This window comes from Tiliqua scincoides, chromosome 2 (genome assembly GCF_035046505.1).
Source record: "Tiliqua scincoides isolate rTilSci1 chromosome 2, rTilSci1.hap2, whole genome shotgun sequence".
Classification (NCBI taxonomy): domain Eukaryota; kingdom Metazoa; phylum Chordata; class Lepidosauria; order Squamata; family Scincidae; genus Tiliqua; species Tiliqua scincoides.
In genome coordinates this window covers 190276701-190299510 of record NC_089822.1, presented here as the reverse complement: position 1 = coordinate 190299510, position 22810 = coordinate 190276701, and the positions used below count along the sequence as shown (strand labels likewise).

The window sequence follows — 22810 nt, the reverse complement described above, 5'->3', positions numbered from 1 at the left end:
AAATGGTGAAGTGTTAAGCAATTATTTGATAAAAATTGAGGGAGGAATGCAGGGTATTTTACACTGTCTTATGGTAGTTACCCCAAGAGTACCATTCTCTAAAATATTAGGACTGGCACGTTGTTCCCAGACTTCTAACGTTGGGGACACCTGCGTTTCAGTGCTATTACCATCACCTAACATTCCTCCTCCTCTTTGTGTCCTTCCTTCAGGTATTATGGAGTGTGTGGATCTCACTGCTTTTCAGGCTTGCTGGGAAAAATGTAAGAATTTCATGCAGTTGGTGAAGTACCAGGGAAGAGCTGTTCATATTACCCATTCTGGGAATGCACACTCCTTCCATTATTGCCCTGCTCAGTTTTCAAGTTGTCTTTCATTAAACATTTCATCAAGAGTGTTTAAACAGGGAAGCAAAGAGAAAAACCCTTCCTTCCTCTTCCATTTTCTACAACAGAACTTCTGTTACATATTCTCCCATTCTAAGCATTCAGAGAATATAAGCATGTGTTCTGGAGGACAGCAAGATTTTGCTCCCTTTGAAGCCACTTAATGTTTTCTTTTGAGACCTGGAATGTACTCAAGTGATACTGCCAGTTGCTTAGTCTCTGGTTGTAGAAGCAGGAAATAAAACCAGAGCAGTTTTATTATTGTTTTTCCACCATACTGCCAGGATTCATATCAAAAACTGGAAAGATGCAAATGGCTATTTGGTTTAAGGCAAAACTATTCCTCCTCTCACTTAAGGAAACTTTAACACAAATAACTTTCATCATCATCAACTAGATTGCTGCAATTGACCTCGTGTAACAGGCCATCAGTGATAAGGCTGATGTGAAAAGTGTCCACAGATCATGCAGCTGGGGGTATAATTTAAACATACATCTCAGAGAAGGGACATCCTGCACCTGTATTTTTAAACCTTGTTTTGCCTTTTCTTATACTAGGGCTTTGGAAAGTTCCATCTCCTAGCATTTAGAAAACAAAACAGATGTTTGCCAAATGAAGGACATTTAGGAAGTTTTCCATTCTTTGTGTCCCTTCTCGCTTCTCATCTCCATCAACAATGCTTATGTTATGTACAGTAGACATGAGACAAGGACAGAGTTTGAACAAGGCTGACAGAATTCAAAGCAAGGGAAAGAACATACTTACTTTGACTCCACTGAGGAAGGACCTTGGCTACTACAATCAAAGTGAGAGGGCAACACGGAGCAAAGGAATGCTGCAGGGGATTGATTATGCATGGATGACATCCTCTGCCCAGATGATGAGCTAGCAGGAGACTGTGCAGATGCGGGTGTTACGGGAAATGAAGCGCTATATGAAGGCGAGGAGAGCGAGATGGGCGAGCTCAGTGATGAAGAGGAAGAAAATTTCTTCTCACTAGGGTTACAAGGCTGGATTAGAATGGAGGACTGTTTGGTTTGCCTGCTTGGAAGCGTAGAGGAGGTTTCTGGTCCAGGAGGCTGCAGTTTCCCTTGATATGTATTTTGAGATTGGATAAAGTGTTTTGGACGCTCATAGTTAAACACGCTTGGTTGATACATAGAGGAAACGGATGGGAGATTACTGACACTCATGGGGAAGATTTCACAACTGTCCTGTGTTTTAGAAGGTGAAAGTGGGCTTTGGGTTGGTGGCTCGAAAGAGTTTTGTGGCCTCTCTTGGCTAGGTTCCTGGGTGGAACAGAAGCCCTGCCTCAGCAAAGAGTGGCTGTCTTGATGATGATAATCCCTTTAGGAAAACAATACAAATAAAAAAATAAATGGCATGCCACAATAACTAGCAAAGATTATGTAGATTCAAAAGAATGGGATGGAACCAATGGTTAATGTAGCCCAAACTCTGCTAGAGACAGGCTATTCTGCACCTAAGGTATCCCTAAGAAAATGTCTTTCCAATCTTTTCTTTTCTCGCCTTTTAAATTTTTTATTAGAAGTTTTCTTCTCAGTGAATTTTGTGACTGCTCAAAACTTAAGAAATCAGCAAATGTTCACTGCTTAAAAGCGAATGCCACCATTCACTTGAATGTGTAATTTCACTGTTACGCACATACAGAAAAGTGTACATATGTACATATTATGCTGTAAGTCAGTTTGGCATATACTATACTAAACTCAACAGTGCTCAACTTTTGCAGAAGAATGCTTATAGGTACTACTGAGACATGCCTGCCTATAATATTTTTAGAAAGCTCAGCATACAATGTAGTAGCCATCAGTACTACTACTAGAAACTTCTCAAACAGCGTAAGAGCTTAGTTCTGAAGACAGTTATAATTGCATGTACAACACTAGAAGCCAACATCAGGTAAAATAAGTTTCACTAGTCAAGTCCCATTTATTTTTCCATAGTTTTGTATCTGAACTAAAGGAGTACATTGGGAACAGATGGCAAGGAACTCAACCTCCTTTGCATCGCAAGGCACACACTTAGGCCTTTGTGGATCAGAAGACAAGACCTCTTGCTCATCTTATGCTAAAAAACATTCCAGGCTAACCCAGTATTTGAGGTGAGATTCCACCCTTGTATTTCAATGCATTAAGAAAACACAAGTCCATATCATATATTAAAACAACAGAGTAGAGTACCTTATAAGCATAAGTTGGTCCCTCACTAATATACTGTAACCTTTCAAACAAGAATCACCTTCTGCTACTGCAGATACAAGATTTAATCCAGAGAAAGTAAAATGAGTTTATGGCTCATTAGTGCAAATGGGCACTTCCTTTCCAAGGCAAAGAGCAGCTGTGGGGCAGGGAATCTGGAGGACTGCAAAGGGGCAGAGGGTTAAAGTCGCCCTTCTTCACAGTGCCAATCTGGATCAGTTTCCCCCACAGCTGCTCCATGCATTAAAAAAACCTCTGAGCTAAATCACATCTAGTTTGACCCTTAAGTGCATTGAATTCACTGGGACATACAAGTTTAGCTTTCTCTGAACTGGTACTCAGCAAACCTGTAGACGTTTATATACTGTGTGTAATTAAAAATGTTCAGTCTTCCATTATTTAAGCTTGTTAATTCCATTTAGTTTCTTTAAAACCAGTTGGCCAATGTGCAAGAATTTATACATCTTTAGCCATTAGGCATTACTCTGGTAAGTTACTTGATCAAAATACAAAGTACTTTGTATAAGTACAAATATAAGACTTCTGAAACAAATGAACAGCCCCCATAGAACACTTTTTAATTACTCTAGCTTCAGATAATTCTAAATCTATACATTAATCAAAACTGTTTGTAATCCCAAAAACAAACAGAAAGGAGGCTGCATTTTTAAAGTACAGGAGCAAGTAGAGAAGAGAATGGTTAACCCTTTCTACACCACTTTTCCCCACTCTGAATCATCCTCACCACCTGCTCCCCCTCCTTCCAGATCAGCTGTTTTGCTATTCTGTATATGCTGTATACCAGTCACAGAAAGACCAAAAGCACATTCCATGAGACCATACATTCTCCAGAGAGAGATCAAATTATTAGGAGTCTCATTTTGAAAGTGGAACTTAAGAGCCTCCCCCCCCTTTTCAACATTTTCAAGGAGTTACAGATTAACCACCCATAGATAAGAAGTTTCTAAGGATAGTGAAACCAGCAAATCTTTCTTCTTCCCCTGGCACATTCAAGGAATGTAAAAACGAAAATACTGTACACTTGGATGGGTGGAGCACATGCTTCAATATCATCTCTCTCCTCCAAGAACAGCCAGCCACGAGCCCCCCCCCGCTCCTAAATGAAGCCTTTCCCGAAAACTCAGCCAAATAACGAGACCCTGATCTCATTAGACTCCGCAAAACACTCCTTCCTGTTAACACTCATCACAGAGGGAACACATACACACGTTCAAGAAAGAAAAGTTTCCTTTGGGTTGGACAAAGCAATCCAAAGCACGTTTACTCCGAAGTAGTAAACTCTGGGTTGGAGGGGAGCCTTACTCCACAATCAGTGTGTTCCTACTTACAGCCTGCTTCAAAACCATGAGACTTTGGGGGGGTCGGGATGCACAACACCAGTGACCCAAACCCCCATCCATTCCCCCATGCCACGCTTGGGTCTTTCACATTCCTCCAGGTCCAGCCAAGTGAAGGCACTAAGGAAGGGGAACACAAAAAGGGTCTTTCTTACCTACAGCCCAGAGGCAGAATCACCTGGGCGTTTGGAACCAGCGCCCTGGGGGGAAGCCAGCCATTCACTTACACACAGAATACCATCATAGTAGCAGCTCTCCGCTTAGTATTAATAAGACCCGCGACTTTTATCTGCTGCCAAATCATGACATCTGATGGACTCACTTGTCCACCTACACCGGCTAAGGTATCAAAATAAGAGTCCTGCCTAAACCTCCTCATCACCTACTACAGTTATTAAAGCAGGTAGAACAGACGCGCGGGGAGGGGGGAGGAGCTGCCGAGCTCTCTGCGGGGGATCGCGTCCTCGCGAGTTCAGTAGCACTTACTCCTGAGTAAGCATGCAATAGGTTGCAGTCCTGCAGAGATCGCGGGCTGGGCGCCAGCGGAGTAGGGAGAGACCATGCAAATTAGGAATGTGGCTCAGGAATGGGCTCAGCAAGGCCAACTATTAATATCCACCAAAGTGGACATGGGGGGAGTAGTAAAACCCCCCCTTTAAAGAGCAGCGCTCACAAGTGCAAGGAAACAACCCTTTCCAGGAGGCATTCGAGGCTGCCGCGTGCTCCTGGACGTCTCCAGGACCACCATGCGCTGAGCAGTGAGACCCACTGCAGCCCCCCAGCCGCCCTCCAGGGAAGGGTTTCCAAACATCGCTGGCCGGGAGCCGCCGCAGCAGAGACTTGCGTGCAGCTCGACGGTGCAACAAAAAGGCGCGCCTGATGGTGAAGGGAACCCTTCATTCCCACCGAGTTGACCAGGACTTGCTTCCAGAGAGCTGCCGCTTTGCACCGGCCAGCCCTTCTCCCCCAGAACAGGGCTTGCTCGGCTCGGGGAGATCCAATTGGTACTTACTCTGCAGAGGAGGTCGTTTAAAGGGTCGTCACTGCACTTGCCTGGCTGATTGCAAAAAGAGGGAGAAAGATGCAAGGCGCCCAGATTTGGAGTGCCCCATCTCTGATGTAGGCAGCCCTGGTTCAGAAACCCTTTCTTTCTCCCCCCCCCCACCCCGCGCCTTCCACGAGGGGACTCCGATTGTGAAGCGCAGGTTCTTCCCCGCGATCAGATTTCAGTCTTTCCAGCCTGGCCGTTGCCAGCTCTCCTTTTGTTCAAGCATCCCTCTCTAAAAGAAGAGACATGCAACATGTGCATGGTCCTACCAAATCCGTGGCCTTTGAGTGTTTCTCTTCTATGGGGTACCCAGTCTGGGGTTTTCTTTATCAAGCAATCAATCATCAATTAATTTATCACTTAATCCTAAAATTTCAGGGTTCCACCACATTCTACTGGCGGTTAAAGTAACCCAATACCCACTCCCAAAAGGTTGCAGTGACACAATATTGGGGTTTCTGCATGAAGCTAAAACTTATAGCTAAGAATCTTTTTTTACTAACCATGGCTTAAGCCATTTCTGCTCAATGTTGCATATACGCAACAGGGATCGCATGTGTACACCTGTGGGCTGGGCAGAAAGGGGTTAAATTGCTTCATTGATCAATTAAATCTGCCTGTATTTTCATGTGACTACTAGAACAGTTTTGGGGGGAAAAATGAACTTCTGCTTTTAACCTAAGCAAGCAGCACTTTAAGAGGCACTTCCAGCTTTATATCACTGCAACTTATGTCTAAATAAACATTGCATCTCTGCTAGCCTGGGCCACACTTTGTGGGGAAACAAGTGTGCATCCTCTGTTGTAACTAGTTTAGCTGCATGGCAAAACAATATTTAGCCTGATCCACTTATAACAGCCAGCTTCCAGGACTAGCAAGTTGGAGGTCAGCCAAAACACTCTCTGCAATTTCTCCCATAAGAGCCTGGTTGGGGAGCCAAGATAAAACTTCACAAGAATCTACTCCTGTATTCACCACCTCAAAAAGATCCAATGCTTCCTCCCAAGTTAATCAGCAATTGAAAAAAGTATTCAAGCGATATTGTTTTGATGCATCCGGAGCTACAGAAGGGGGGGGGGAAACACCCTAGATTTCTAAATACACAAACTTATAAATTGCTCGCCTCTTTCTTGGTTGTCAGCCATTTCCCCGGACATGAGACTATGAAGGTTTAAAATGGAATCAAAATGTAGACTCAAGTGCAACATACCAGTGCTTGGGACACTCATTCTACAATACAAGTGTTAATTGGGTACCAATCAACATAAATTCCTCTCAAGAGAAAGCAATCATGAAAAGGAAATGGGCCTGGACTGAAAACCAAACCTCTTCACTCAAAAGTAGAAACTGTTGGGCAAAGGAGGAAATTGTAGTAATCATCAGCTTCATAAAATGTGAGAGTCAGAAGGTCACATTCTCCCCTTTGATAAATCAAACTTCAGCACCTCTGACTTCAGCTTGCTTCAGCTGGCTTTTTTGACAGCCAGTCATCAAAGAATAGTTTTGTTTCTATAAAGGGCTGAATGAACAAAGAAAGGCATGAGCTTAGGTTGGTTCCTGGTTTCTTACTCCTTATTTAATACATAAGTGAACAAGCAGTTTGAAGAACTGAAGTTTGCATACCTCTGCTTTCCTCAAAAAAAAAAAATTCTCCACACCCCCGCCCCCCCCCCATCTTGCATTCAGCCCTACAAACAGGTTCCTCTACCAAGGGCACAAGCCTAACCAGGTCTACTATTTTGAAGTCCTATTTTGTTCAATGGGGCTTACTCTCGGGAAAATGTGGTCAGGATTGCAACCAAAGTCTCCTACAGTCACCTCTGGCATAAAGCTCCATTATAGCACTTTTAACATAGCCAACACATATGAAATGAAAATTGCATTGCTTATCAACATATAATCTACTCAGAAAGGCATTAACCTAGCCTAAACTTTCACATCAGGTTCTGACATCTATTGCAATCAGCACTTTTTGAATTATGTCTACTACAAATATGGTTATCAACTATCTCACAACTTTGCCGGTCATTAAAAAAAGGGATTCCTTTTGTTGTAATTGTCTTTCTTTATTGTGTTTTTTTTTCCTTTTTCTGTTTTCCCTTTTATTATTGTAAATATATTTTACAATATTTTTTAAAAGGGGATTCCTGAACCTCTCCCTAAGGTCCCAGTCTTGGTACTAGATGCAACTGGTTCAAAGGCAATCTTGTAATCTGATCTGGATTTTAGATTCCTTTTTTATCCCGTTCATGGAATCAGCTGCAGGGGAAGACTCATTCTGATAAAACATTATAATGTGTACGTATCTGCAAGGATGCAAAGTATAATAATGTAACCGGCTCTATCACTTCCTCAGAAAAACTGCCAAATATAGGAAGTAGCAGGAGGAATTATTTGAAAGTAAAGCACCATATGGGCTCATACTGGGAAATCTGGCATCTTACCCTCCAGGCATCTTACCCTCTCTGTCACTAGGGCAGCACAGAGGGAAAAAAAACTGCTGGCTTACAGTCCAATTCTGTGCATGTCTACTCAGAAGTAAGTACCATTAGAATCATTGGGGCTTACTCCCAAGAAAGTGTGGATAGGATTGGGCTGTTAGTCCTTGCTGCTTCACAGCACCACTGATAATGTAGGTGGTTTATGGATGCCATGCAGCCTTTCAGAACTTTTCTGCTTCTTGTTTTCCCACTGATTGCCATTTCCAGAAGCTGACCCATGGCTGCCTAGGGCAAGGCTATCTGCTCTTGGATTAACAACCAGTTCCCATTCCAACCTGAAATCTGATCCATTGGGCCTTAAGAGGTTGTGACCCCCCCCATGGGAAAAGGTTGTGAACATATGGCCAGTTTGGGGGTGGGAGAGGTGACAGCTGATTTTAAAAAAATTATTTTGCTTTTGGATTTTCACAAACACTTTTGACTTAACATTTCTAGAGAAAATGGGGGGTGTTATTTGCAAAATAAGGGTGCTGAATTGCCTTCCTGGGTGTGGTCTCATTAATACTCTTTGGAATACAGGTGTGCCCTCGTATCCATGAGGGTTTTGTTCCGGAACTCCCCCCCATACCTGAATCCATGGATATGGGGGGCACCCCCCCACCCTCTGGAGGCAATGGGAGCTGTGCTCCCCTCACCTCTGGAGGGTCTTCTGAGCCCCACAGAGACCACACGCGTCCACCTGCAACCTCTGCAGGTCTCAAAATGACTATTAGAAGTGAAAAAACATCACTTCCAGTTTTTCAGCAAAACTGGAAGTGACGTTTTCATGCCTTTAAAAAGGCATTATGATCTCTGTTGTCATAGCATAAAATTATTATATGTCACATAAAGCTGCCTGTGCAGGTAGCATAGCTAGATTTACATGTGAATTTAGCATATGCACACAGACAAACCAGTAACTGGGCTTTCCAAATCCATGCATGTTATACAGAGCAGTTTAGTATTTGCAATTATCTCCCGTTAGAGCAATTGGCAACATTGGACAGAAGAGACATAGGCACCCCAGTGCTGTTTGCTTTGACTCACCATGAATCTGAAGTTTCCGAAGGATTTTCATAAATGCCACAAAAATCCTTGCTTTCTTCCTCATAATCCTGCCACCAGGAACTTGAGTGCTCAGCTTGATTTGCTTGGCCAGAAGTCTGGTTGGAAAGTCTGTTCTCCACATCACTACCTACTGCCTCATATTGGCTGTTTGGTACAGAGGTGATGTCCCCTGTGACTGGCATCTCTGTCAGTGAGGAAGCTGCTTTAAAATCTTCAGTCTCTTCAGTTCCTGAAAAAGCACAGTTATCAATGACACCAGTAGAAATGAAAGCAAAAGGTAGTGACTCGTTCCATGATATCATTCTTCTGTTTCGGGCTGGAAGGTGGTTTCTTGAGGAGCTTTATTGTAGCTACAAGATTGTTAATCTGGCATTCTCTTTACTCATCAGGAAAATCCCACCATATCTTCTTAGTGAAAAAAACAACAATAGTTTGAGTGAAACTCAACAACAAAAGACAACAATAATGTGGACTTATTTAGAAACTGAAACTGAGTCATAGACTAAAGATGGGAATCCCTGGGGATCCCATCCACTACCCAGAGCCAGTGAGAGAGAAATCGGGTCTGGTCTTCAAAAAAAAACAAAAAAAAAACAACACCAATAAATTTAGGGCCCAATTCTGTCCAATGTTCCAGCACAGATACAGCCTTGCCAATGAGGCATGCACTGCATTCTGTGGTGGGATCAGTCACAGAGGCTTCCTCAAGATAAGCATATGTTTGTTCCCTTACTTTGGGGTTGCACTGCAGCTACATCAGTGTTGGAAAGTTGCATAGGATTGGGCCCTTAGTAATTTAAAACATAAAAACATAAGAACATAAGAACAGCCCCACTGGATCAGGCCACAGGCCCATCTAGTCCAGCTTCCTGTATCTCACAGCAGCCCACCAAATGCCCCAGGGAGTACACCAGATAACAAGAGACCTCATCCTGGTGCCCTCCCCTACATCTGGCATTCTGACATAACCCATTTCTAAAATCAGGAGGTTCCGCATACACATCATGGCTTGTACCCCATAATGGATTTTTCCTCCAGAAACTTGTCCAATCCCTTTTTAAAGGCGTCTAGGCTAGAGTCTAGCCTAAAAGTCTGGCACTGTTTTAGGAATAGCACCAATCTAGTTTTGATTTATATCTCCATTGGCAATAAATCTCATGAGCCTCGGAACAGCTGGGCTTCTTAATTAATTACACATATTTAATTACAATTAAATGCACTTATTCTTCAGTGGGAAGCTCTGTGCAGCTTATGTGTTTGGTTCTGAAGCAGTCATTCCATCTAAGCACTAAGTCAGCCATTTTCAACCACTGTGCCGCAGCACACTGGTATGCCGCAAGTGGTCCACAGGTGTGCCACAGGAATTTGGTGGAAGGTCAAATAGGGCATTAATAGGGCCAACGGGAGATGTGTCCCTCCACTGGCAGCATGGTGTGCCTTGTCAATTGTCAAAAACCTGGTGGTTTGCCTTGACCATTTTAATGCCTTGTCAGTGTGCCATGAGATGGAAAAGGTTGAAAATCACTGCAGTAAGCAGTGCAAGAGATCATGTGCCTTATGACAGTTCTCCGAGTACCCAAGTTTTAGAGAGCAGCTTCAAATCAGACAGGTTGTGTGTTCATAGCTTTAGATTTATGTAAGTCAGCTTTTCCGGAACTCATATTGTACATCCAGTTTTGATCCTGTGCTCTGCTACCTGGTTAACTAGCAACACATAATTGGGTTGCATATACTGTTATCTGATGTATTTCAAGGTGTAAACAGAGTGTTACTGGGCTGGAGCACATGGTTTTCTGCTAGGAGAAACTTATGTTTCCCAAACCGAACACCTGGACTGTCTTGAAGAAAGGAAACAGAACAAGGGACAAAACAGCAGTTACCTTGGGAAACAGAGAGGCGTGCACTGGATGCTACAGCACCAAACTCATTTTCAGCTATACATTTAAATATGCCAGAGTCTTCAGGAAAAGCCTCTGTAATCACCAATGTGCAAACTTCCTCTAAAAGAAGGAAATAATTGAATGAGATACTTTAATAACTTAAAACAGAATGCTATGCAACTATTCCCCTCCATCCTCACCCATGCAGCAGTGGCATCTACTTCTAATATTTCATAGAAGATGGACTGAATTGTTTTACTGAAATAAATGTTACTAAGGAAAAAGCAGCATTTAAGAACATAAGAACAGCCCCACTGAATCAGGCCATAGGCCCATCTAGTACAGCTTCCTATATCTCACAGTGGCCCATCAAATGCCTCAGGGAGCACACAGGACAATAAGAGACCTGCATCCTGGTGCCCTCCCTTGCATCTGGCATTCTGACATAACCCAGATGCATACAATTTGTTATGCTGTTTACATTTGCAAATAAAACCTAGGCACACAGGCATACTGCATGGCTGTTCATATCAGTATTTACATCAAAGCTTTTATCTATGTGATAAAATAGCATGCGTGTGTAAAAGAAGTGAATGAAATGGTCTCAATGCAGTGGCTATGCTTGTTCTGAGCCTACTAACTAAGCTGCAACTTAATACCCCTCACACCCAGGTAGACACACAGTTAATGTGTCTACCTGGAAAGCACTGATCCCTTCTGCCAATAGTCTTCTCAAGAGGATGAATGGTAACAGCAGTGAGCCTGGCTGTAAATTATGAACCTGTTGACTGATTTCATGAAGCAGCTCCTTGATTTACTTGTACAATGTCTGCATACTATCTAAATCAATCAGGAACTGTGGTGCGGGTTACATTCTTTCTGTATCAATCTTTCCAGTGTAAGCATTTTATACCTTATTCTGTTGTCTATATATATCACTCCAAAATGATTTACTAATAAAAAAAACCAAACAATTCAGAACTGAAAATTCAGATCTGTCAAAATTCAGACAAACAAATTCCACCATCAAGAAGCAAGGAGCTTAATACAACACACAGAACAGGACAACCAAAACAGAGCATCAGAAGAAACCATACCAGCAATAATAAGTGGCTTAATCTAAATTTAAGCCCTTGCAAACTGCAGTTCCACTCAAGCTTTGTGGCCTGAACCCAAGGACCTGCTCAATATATGCAAGCTCACAAATGCAGACACTCTGTTTATTAACTGCTTGGAAAGGTGTGTCCCTAACTACTGGACTCTAAATAAAGCTGCCAGTTTATGTATGCAGTACTTGTTTGTGAGTTAGCCTCACTCAACTTAATGGGGCTAACTAAATATCCTTGAGCAGCACGTCATGTTGATGACCCAGATACTATGTGGGCTTTCTTGCTTGCTGTTTTGCCACTTTCACATGGGATGCCACAGTGTGCATTTCTTATTGGCAACATGGCATGTGATTTGCTAAATATTATTACACAGATCCAGCCAAGGAGATCTGCGTACCAGAGCAGGATTCTGTGCATACAACTGTCTGGATCCAGATCTGCATTGCCGTGCTTCTTTAGGCCTCATGTGTGTCTTGATTTAGATGGGAGTGAACATCTGCATCAGGAACCATTAGTTGTGTCATATGTGTTGTGCAATTACAGCTGAATTGGGAACAATGCCTACTAATTTAAAAATACTTACCGGGGACCATGGATAAGCAAGCTTCTGTACAAAATAAGAGAGAAAAGAGAATTTATTTGTGGAGAATTGGCAAATTGTAATCTTCTCTTGAATTCAGACAAATGAAAGTTGCTGCACACTGCAAGTAGGTAAAACCTAATGCGGATAGATTTCTGATGCCAATTTTTCTTCTATTTATATTGAAGTTTTGTTTTTATGTATGGTCTTGTCTTGCATGTGAACACTACACCACTCCCTTTTTGCTTTGGTTAACATTTAGCCCAATGAAGAATTCTAGGGAACTTGAACGTTTAACATTTTGTGAGGATTTTCTGGTTGGTCTAATAAAGGTATTACCAGTTTGTACTGTAGCTTTTTAATTTTTTCCCCCAACGGAACAAACACAGCTATCTGCCATTTTTCATTTTCTAGTAGTGTACAATGGAAACAATACACCACAAGAGACTTACAGCAGAATCCTATGCACATAAACAAAGAAAGAAGCCTCATTTATAGAGGTGGGGAAAAGTTTTATTTTTTCACAGATCTCTTTGTTTTCCAGTTAGAAATGCAGGAAGTGCTGCTATATGTTTAGTTTAAATTTATACTAAAATTATAATCTCTTTAGAAGTGTACTAAGTAGGTGATATCAGTGGTATAGTTGCAGTCATTACCCATGCACTCCAGATTAAATAATAAAAGACAAATAAACAGTTTTATTTCTCACTGATGGAGGGTTTTTCTTTTTAATACAAAAATGAGAAGAGCCGAAAGTGGCGTTACATGTTTTGATTTTATTGTCACCATTTTCTCCCGCCTCTACTCATTGGGTTTAGTGGAACTTGCTTCCAAATAAGTGTGTGTAGGAATGTAGCCTAATGACATTACTAGGGGTCCAATCATAATGGCCTGCTATGTTGCCAGAACTCATGTTCTGGCAGCAGAGCATGCTTTATGGCTGTCACAAAAGGCCACACGCCATACAGTACATCCTAGCCATCACTACAAGCAGCATGTAGCCAGGGCTCTGCACCAGTGGTCTGCCAACAAGCCCCACTGCTGGTAAGTCAGTGTGCAAAGTGAGAGAGAGGCAGGGTGGGTAGAAGGAGATGGGGCAGGGAGGGGCGGATCCAGATCAGAAAGGGCAATATTGGTGACCACAGCACCACTGATATCCCATCCACCTTTCTGGCCTTGATGCAGTGAGCTGGGTCTACTCAGACTTGCTCCAGCAAAGTAGCTAGAGCAGGTCCAAGTAGACTCATTAGGGCACCAGAGGCTTGCTCCAGGATAAGGGAACAAATGTTACCTTCACTCAGGGAGGCCTCCAGACCCAAAACTCCCTCATGAGATGCAGTGCTCACTCTGTTGACGCAGCTGCATTTGCAGGGGAATTAGGTAGGATTGAACAGTACATGAGGCTTTTGGACCACTGGATGAGAAATGCAAGCAGGCTTCCACCAATACATTTTCATAGTAAAATATTTTAGAGTATTGACATATCCATTGGGTGAACCTGTTCTTTTTAAACCTACAAGTAATGATGGGAGGAACCAGGCACAGAGGGTATATACACAATGCCTGATGCAACAGGAAAAAGCCTACAAGGAATGGAATTAGAGCCTGACATTTTTCCCGTGCTGGATCTTGAAAATACTTAATTAGCTACTAAGAACATAACAGCCACACTGGATCAGGCCATAGGCCCATCTAGTCCAGCTTCCTGTATCTCACAGTGGCCCACCAAATGCCCCAGGGAGCACACCAGATAACAAGAGACCTGCATCCTGGTGCCCTCCCTTGCATTTGACATAGCCCATTTCTAAATGGGTACTAGAGTACAGGCTTCTGCAAATCATACATGAAGGTGGTCAAAGCACAACAATGTGGTTCTTAATGAGGCAATCCCGTCTCCCATAGCCTGCAGCAGAGTGTGTGTTCACACAACAAAGAGACAATCTGTCTCCAGTAGCCCCTACAGCCAGCTAGTTTCTTGCAGGGAATATCTGTTTACACAACAAAAGAACTCAATTGGGCTGAATGTTCACTTAGCAACCTAATCACATAACAAGAATAGGAGAATGTGCCTGTCCTTAAGTGGTGCACACCTTTACTAAGAACTAAACATGTGTTTCCAATGAACCAATTGAACACTGTTGAGAAACAGAAAACTCACGTTTAAAAAAACAAAACACACTTTTGGCAGTGGCGTCGCTAGGGGGTCGCAGGGGGTGCGGGCCACACTGGGTGATGTGCCAGGGGGGTGATGTGCTAAAATTGCAGCTTTAGGGGCTACCATGTCATACCATACACTGTTGGATGTGGAATTCCCGGTGGAGTGCAATGCAAAAAACAGAATTGAAATAGCTCCTTTTGTTCAAAAGTTATGGCCAAAAACCAGGAAAGAAAAAATGAATGGATCCCTATGGAAAGTGAGCCATATCATTCGTTTACTCATGAGTAGGTGTACTTGCCATAGTCCATTGGAAAGGGCAGGCTGAGAGGAATCCAACAACACCGGAATGGTCCCGATCCAATGAATGCAGTCCCCAAAAACACAAAAGGGAGAAGGAGGTCCCGCCCTCCCAGCTGCAGTCTATTGAGCCCTATGGAAAGTGAAGCAGCCGCATGGTCGTGTTTACTTGCGAGTAGGCAAAGGTACCTTGGTTGGTGGTCAGGCCAGGCAAAGGGGAATGTGAGGACACCAGAATGGTCCCAACCTGATGGAGCTGGAGTGCAACAAATGCTCCAGAAGGCAGATTCTCTCACCACCACCACTAAAAAGCACAAAAAAAGAGGCTTCAGCTGGTAGGGGACCGTTTTCTATTTTGCACTTGCAAAGCCAGGTGAGCCTTTATATGGATATGCCTAAAATAGAAGAACTTTAATCTGGGCACTGGGGAGGGCTGGAAATCTCACTGATTCTTTTGGGGGAGGGTGTTATTGCAGGCAGGCTACAGAGTAAGACCCATTGACCACTATGGGACTTACTTCAGAGTAGACATGCATAGGCTTGGGCTCACAGGCTGCAATTCTACCCACACTTTCCTGAGAGTAAGCCCCATTGACCACTATGGGACTTACTTCAGAGTAGATTCACTTGGTGGAACAGGACTGGCTCCCCCTTATTTAATTATTTCTTTTATTTTAATTCAATTATTTATAATTATATATTTTAATTTGCTTGATGATGTCACTTCTGGCCATGACATCACTTCCAATGGGTCCTGGACAGATTGTCATTCTAAAAAGTGGGTCCTGGTGCTAAAAGTTTGAGAACTGCTGCAATAAGTTGTTAGTAAGTTGACACAGGGGTGTGTGTGTGAGACTCTGCAAGTTTTCAAAATCATTAAAATCAGAGTTTGGAGGAGCAATACCATCATATTTCAATCAATGTGTGATTTCATGCAGAATGCAATGAAACAAACCACATTGAAATATCTGTTCTAACAAAAGGTACAGCAAAAAAACCAGTGGGGGTGGGGCGATGGCACATCACCACTCCCACCACCTGGGGTGATGCCCCGCCCACTGCATGGGGTAACGTGCAGGACTCCCGCATCGGGTGACGCGAATGCTAGTGACACCACTGCCTTTGGCCTAGTAAAAATATTTCAGTGACAACCCTACTGATGTGAATAGTATCTCCATCAATGAAGCCTTTGAAGGGTTTATGTGGAATGTATTTTAATATACGAGATAAAGTATTCATGCAGACTGAAAGGTCACACAGGCTTTCATATTGCTAACCCCCTATCAGTTCTTAATCTGTGCTGTTTGTCATCCAATACAGTACATTTGTTCTCATTTTAATGCCTCTTCTGCTTTCTCTCATTTGCTTTTCACTGGTCCACCTGTTTTTACCTCACCAGCACCCTCACATATTACCTTCGAACAGAGAACAGGTGGGTAAGGAAGACGTGAGAAGTATTTTTGAAAAAGAGCTGAGATAGCACCCTTGAAGTATGGAATAAGTTCAGATCTGGATCCTTAGATTCTGTTATTTGAAACTGTTATACATGGGACTATACATGAAGATGCAATGCTTTCTTGGGCAAAATAGATACTTTTAAGCAGAATAGTATTCTATTGTTACATTTCAATCTGCCAGGAAAAAAAATAAGCAAATGATACAAAGGTATAATCTGCATCACTCTGTGGTCAATTTGAAGACTTCTACTGATTTTAAAAGTTGTGAGTTCTACTTACTGAAAGTCAATCAAGAAGTTCTATAGGGTCCAAACTGCAAATCTGAAAATGTATCTTAGCACTTTCTGCATGTACCAGTGTTATTAGACATGCACAAAGGGCTTAGATATTGCATAAAGCGCTATTGTACGCTTTCCTACAAGTGCAGCCTCTATACCAAGTTAGAGGGATGGCGGCACAACAGCAAGCCTTCTCTGTAGCGGCACTTCAATTATGACAATTTGTCAACTGACCTCCAGTGTCTGTGTCTCTGTAATAATGCTGTGGTCTAAATAGTCGCTCCTCCCCCCCGGTTCTATTGTTCTTACGTCTCTATTGTTTTGCATATTGTACATTTCAGTGTGCTACTTGTAAACCACCTTGGACATTTGCTTCAGCATGGCAAAAGCAGGATATAAGTCTTTTAAATAATAAATTGGACCAAACTCACTGGCAAAACCAGTATTGTTATTTTTTATTGACCCTGCACCAGAATGTGCATTGTACCAGATTAGTATCTGCAAAAAAGGAGACCTTTCATATAATTTTGGTTTTTCTAGGATGCTTTGGTATTTTTCTTCATTCTCTCTCTCTATGAACACAGTAACAAAGCAGTAATTGCGACTGGACTGTAGTTAGTGGTCATAGTGTGGCTTTCTTGAAAAATGGTTCCATTAGCATAAGGGGAACATTAAGGTCAGCTACACAGTCAGCTTAACTAGGTAGAGTGAGCAACATGTGACTGCCATGTCTCCCCCACACCTATTCCTCTTCCTGGTAAAGGGACATACTCTGTTTCTTTGCCCCAGTTCAATGCCCATTTTCAGGGGGCAGAGATACGCTGAACACCACGATATCTTTTGTTTCTTTTACTAGATATTATCAAGCAAAGATGCAGAAAGAAATAGGTTGGCAGCACACAGGCCCTTGGGCTCCAGTTTTATGCACATTTTATGATAAAATTCGATGTTACCTTAAGCTCATGGTTGGAGCTCATGTGTTTGTTTTTTATTCAGTAAATAGAAGCTAGATCAGGACCAGTGGGGTGGGGAGGGTTAACCCTGTATATAACTATGGTCTCAGTCTAAATCAGCAAACACTGTTCTTTTTTACCCTGGGGGAAAAAGTTTGCATTGATGTCAGTGATAGCCTTTTTCCAGGAAATGGCAGCTGCCATAACAGGACAAAGGCTTAAGCTCCTTCCTGTATCCTAGTCCTAGTTTGTGAGAAACTGAATCTGATTAATTTTATTCTAAAATTAATGTGCATAAGATTGGAGGCTAAGAATCCACGTGGCGCCAACCCGTCTCTCTCCCGCATCTCTGGTGCAGCTGTCAGTCTATCTTCCCCATGGATAACAACCGCGAATCGACATTGGATTGGGATGCACATTTCATGGTAGGAACCTGAATATTTAATTGCTTTTTATTCAGAAAGCAGATATTTAATTCTCATACCTTGGTTGCTTAAATCTGGATCGTAAAGGGTAGACCAAGTTTGCCAGAGAGTTTTATGGATCCCACATGGAAGCCATGCCAAAGTTCCCAGAAGTGTCAGGGAAGACTCTTCAGCTCTAACAGGGCCAAAGTGGACAGATGGCATCCACTTCTTCAATTCCCCCCTCCACTCCACAAACAGAGTCATTTTTTGCAGGTGATCTTGTTATGGATCAAATTACTTTTAAAGGGTTCCAATAACAGAATCAGCAACTGGATTTCTCTTTAAAAAAGGAAGTATCACAGATAGAGAAAGCAAAAACAAAAAACCAACCCTACTTTTTCTTAAAATTCGGAAGTCTGCTGAATCCATTATTTGATTGTATTCTCTGTACCAGGAAACCTGAAGAGTGGGTGATGCTCGAATTCTACATTCAAACACTACGAGCTGGCCTTTCGTGGCAGTTATGTTTTGTAGGCCCTGAAGGAAAAAGCACACACACATTGTAAAATGTACCTATGGAATAGAGTTCCACTTACGCTGCACTAACTAAATTTTTAACTTGCGAGGTAAATTGCGGATTCATAGAGTTTGATGTGAGAGAATTATGTAGTTCTAAAGCAAATACAAATACAAAATCCAACAGCTAATCTTTTTATAAATTTAGAGACCAATCCTATACATATGGACAATTGTTGGTTCTTCTCTTCCACTGGCACTACTTTATGGTAGTCAGCACCAGTTGTAAAAGGCATTTAAAGAGCATGCTAGTCAGAGCGCTGCCAGAAGTGCTGGGGGAAGGCCTGCACCTTCCTGCCTGCATCATCGCTTCTCCCACTCAGTTCGGCCGCAATTATTAGTCAAAGGTAATATAAATGACACTCTGGAAGTGATCAGAATTGGTTTTACATGTTGATCTTTATGTGCAAAGGCTGAGTTTTGGCAAACAAAATAGGTTCTGGATTAAAATAAAATAGGTTCTGGGAGCTGTCACACATTTCAAGAAAACATGTAACATTTGCCTGAAATAGAAAAAGTCATTTCTAGTTAACTAAAGTGGAGAAGCAGTGTAGGAAGGCATGCTTAAGCTTTAATTTTGCTACCATTTTCTGCTTGATATTCTTCTGCCCCATACAGGTTTTCCATTATAGTGTTTTTTTATTAAATATTTTATTTATTTATTACAGATACAGGTGAGGAAAATGGGTTAGACTTTGGGCAGGTACTACACAGGTTACACATAAGGATATGGCCCTAGATTACAACATGCATTATTCAAAAAAAGAAAAAAGAAAATAAAATGACTGAAAAAACCACACAATAATCTGCAATACAAAAGCTATCATATTTGCCATTATAAAAATTTAAATTTATCTAAACACTCAATATTGTTTAACTAGAATTATCTATTCAATCATAAAAAGGCTTCCAATATTTTCTTACTCTACCTAAATCCCTCTTTCATTCTTTCTGTTAAAACTTCCATTTCATAAATTTGTCTATTAAATTTTCTCTAGTTGGCATGTCTGTAGATTTCCAATTTTGCGCAAACAGTATTCTTGCCACTGTAACAGTATGTACAATAAGGTATTTTCTATATTGGTCTTTAATTTCTGGGGTCACATTTAGGAGGAATATTTCTGGTTTGAATGGTAATACACAATTCAATATCTCTTGCAAGAATTTATGTATCATTTTCCAGTATTTCTTTGCTTTTTCACATGCCCACCACATATGATAAAAGGTTTCTTCAACCTCTTTACATTTCCAACACTTATCTGATGATCCAGAATACATTTTTGCTAATTTCTCTGGAGTTAAATACCATCTATAAAATTTTATATAAATTCTCTTTAAAAAGACACTACTTTAGTTATCTTAATATTTATATTCCAAATTTGTTTCTAGTCATCCATTGATATATTATATCCAAAATTTTTTGCCCAGCACACCATTGCATCTTTAACTATTTCATCCTCCATTCTTATCTCCAGGAGAAAATCGTACATTTTTATATATATATTTCCCCTCATCAATCAAAAATATTTATCAAAACTTATATCTTCTTCATAAAAACCTATTTTTTGTTCTCATAATCTTGTTATTTGCATTTCATTCCACCAGTTCAATTTTATTCCTTTCTCTTTTAACTTACTTAAGATCTCTCATTTAATATTAAACAGATTGTTATGATTTATTTTGGTCTTTTTTAATCCAGTTCGGATTAGTTGCTATTTCAAGTGGTTTTATCCATCTGGGTAATTTAGAGTATATCTTGTATTTTATCTGTTCCCATATCCAAATTAAAGATCTTCTTAAAATGTGTTGTCTAAAATATCCATGCTGTTTGACTTTATCATAAAGTCCATTATAGTGTTTCAAACCACATTTGCGGTAACAATTTGGAGTTGGGAAGCAACACAGGGGGAGAGAGTTAATTCTGTGAAACTCCCATACATATCAGCGTATGGATCAGTGACTTCCTTTCACTTCACCAGTGGAATTGCCTTGTACACATACAACAGGATTTTTGGATCCAAGTCGCTGTTGAGTAGATTATGTCATTCCTACACTTCAGTGAGACAGGCTCTTCATATCCCACTATGATTAGAAGTACAGTTGGTGATGGGAAAAAGAGAAAGAAATTCAAACCATTTGCCAAAATTTTAGTCAAATGAAATACAGTCATAAAAAAATAAATTTGTTTTTCTCTCCAGATATGCTGCTGTTTCTTGTGTTGGTCGTCTTAAAAAATGTGATATTGTTAATTTAATATCACAACTGTCTTGGAACATTATGATACGAGAATGCAGAAAATCTAACAACAACTATGTGCGCTTACCTTTATAAACTCAGGGGCTGCTTTGTAGGTAGATCCAGTCTGCTTTTTGGATGGACTCTGCATCTATATTTTAAAGAGAGGTGATACATTGCAGCCACAATCTCTAGGCTGAAGAACGGTGGTCAGTTCTCTTACATTTATAGCAAAAGAAAAGTCTTGGGAATTTTATCTATCATTTGTACATCAAAATTCTTCTGAGATCCCTTTTATAAGCATGCTAGGGGAAAAAATTCCATTTAACTAGTGTACAAATTGTACTGGAAAGAACACTGCATGATGATCTGAATGCGTGTTCAATTTAGGACATCTCCACATGGAATCCTGGATGTGCCACTTAGACTATACTATACACCGATCCCATGGTAGTTTGCACAGCAGACTGGTGTTTCTTACAGGGTCATCATGGGAGGAGGAATCTTCATGGCAAAAATCACATATTTATTTTATTTTAAAAGATTAGGGAGAATTGGGGCTTCTGAAATAAGTAGTGGCCCCTGAATTAATAGAGGGCTTTGACAGACCAAGAATGAAGTCATCTAAACATTTAGCATTTTAAAGTAATAATTTTCTTGGTTTTTTGATTACATATTGCAATGGCGCAAAAGGCAATGCTGATGGAATATGGCGACTGTTCAGGATTTGGACACAGTCATACCGCAAGAGGAATGAAATTGTGGGAACCAAAGACAACATTTTTCCAAGACTTTTGTTTAGCTAATAGCTGGTTGTGCTTTTTCAATGGGCATTCATGGTTAGAAAATACTTGTCCAAGTGCTTTTGAGGGTTGTATCCAAATGTTTTGGATACAACCCACTAGTCAGTGTAGGGGCCAAGGATAAACAGACTGGAGCCTTGGGGGCTGTTTGGAAGAACTTCTGCTCCTTCAAAGCAGCATTGTCTGTCTGGATGCTTCCATATGATCTTATGCTTGATGTGTGCATTTGTAAACACCTTGTAGACCTTACAAAAACACCATAAGTTTCCAATAATCTCTCTTCTCAAGGAAACAGATTCTGTAGTAGCTGCCTAAAATTTTCTTCCACTTGACAGTGCAAAACAATATATTGCTATAGCTGCGAATACATTTGTTTTTTGCTTTAGCAAAAGCTTATAAAAAGAAATCTAAGTAATCTCTCTCTATGCTTCTCCCCAACAGCCTGAATGGCATTTAAATCCCTGGATGTTTTGAATTCTCATCTCTATACTAAGTAGCTGCTTTGATCCAACTGTCCTTTCTTAAATGTCTTTGGAAGAATATGACAAATGGCTAAGCTCCAGGGCAGCCACATGACTACTTCTAATCCTCCCATTGATTGATGCCAAAAACCCAGCCAGAAATGTTTTAAATGGGAGGAAGAATAAACCAATAAGGAGAAAGAAGAGTTTCAATATTGGGCTTGACATCATAGGGTCATTGCTAAAAAATTTAAATTAATGCAAATAGAAAATGAAATGTTTAACCTACTCTTTGAGGGTCAATGGATAATGGCTGAATTAAAGTGGAATAACTGTGTCGTGCTTTACTGCTGCCGTCAGACTTTTCATTGGCTGGGGAACCAATGGTCACTGAAAGTGTGGTGGTTTTCCGCTTGGTCCTAAAGGGAACATAAACAGTAAGCATGGCTGGTTGGGAGAGAGACATTTTACAAGAAGATTATGTACAATGGAACAGACTTTGCACTTACTGTGACATTCCTCTGGCCCAGCCAGTATGCTGGTAATCACAGAGAAGAAACTGGTCAGGAGTTTTCTATAGACCTACAAAAAAAACCCCACATAAATCAGACTTATTAGTTAGATTGAATTATCCTCTCTCTCTCTCTCTCTCTCTCTCTAGCAGTGAACACGTTTAGGTGCAAACGGAATGCAGGCAGACAGCATGGAATGGAAAGGAATGTGCTGTGCCAAAATTAGCAGCACTGCCAGTGGGCGCAAATAGAAGTGAAACTGCAGCAGACCAGCCAGGCTCTTCCACACAATGAAGAATATTTTTGATTGAGCTTTTCTCTGTGTATTATTCTACAACCACTGATGACCTCCAGGAATCCTGGGCCAAGAAGTATGTCTGGATTTCACCACAGGTAGTTGCTAGTGACCCAATGTGGGGGGGGGGGGGGACAAGGAACTTTTAAAATATTTGTATGGCAGATAGAAGTTAGGTTGGCTCTCAATGACGAAGAAGCTGCACAAACTGAACTTCAAATCATGCAGCTCTTAAAAGGTGTCAAA

The 22810-nt window shown here is 41.2% G+C and overlaps 1 protein-coding gene across 12 annotated transcripts in view; it reads right to left on the bottom strand.

Annotated features, from left to right (window-relative positions):
• MYOT (myotilin) overlaps nt 1-22316 on the bottom strand; it is a 36722-nt gene extending 14406 nt beyond the window's left edge. For 2 of the 12 annotated variants that reach the window (XM_066612496.1, XM_066612497.1), the window contains exons 1-7: nt 22267-22289; nt 22047-22176; nt 20582-20644; nt 18078-18219; nt 12136-12159; nt 10444-10563; nt 8543-8792 (exon numbers count right to left, since the gene is read on the bottom strand). In XM_066612496.1, the coding sequence (XP_066468593.1) occupies nt 8543-8792; nt 10444-10563; nt 12136-12159; nt 18078-18219; nt 20582-20644; nt 22047-22176; nt 22267-22274 (737 nt within the window). In that variant the 5' untranslated portion in view covers nt 22275-22289. Of the gene's footprint in view, nt 1-1152; nt 1735-2591; nt 2618-4122; nt 4322-4453; nt 4526-4979; nt 5130-8542; nt 8793-10443; nt 10564-12135; nt 12160-18077; nt 18220-20581; nt 20645-22046; nt 22177-22266 lie in introns of those variants that run through there. The other 10 variants (XM_066612504.1, XM_066612506.1, XM_066612503.1 and 7 more) reach the window with 8 other exon arrangements.
• Between the last annotated feature and the right edge of the window lie 494 nt (nt 22317-22810).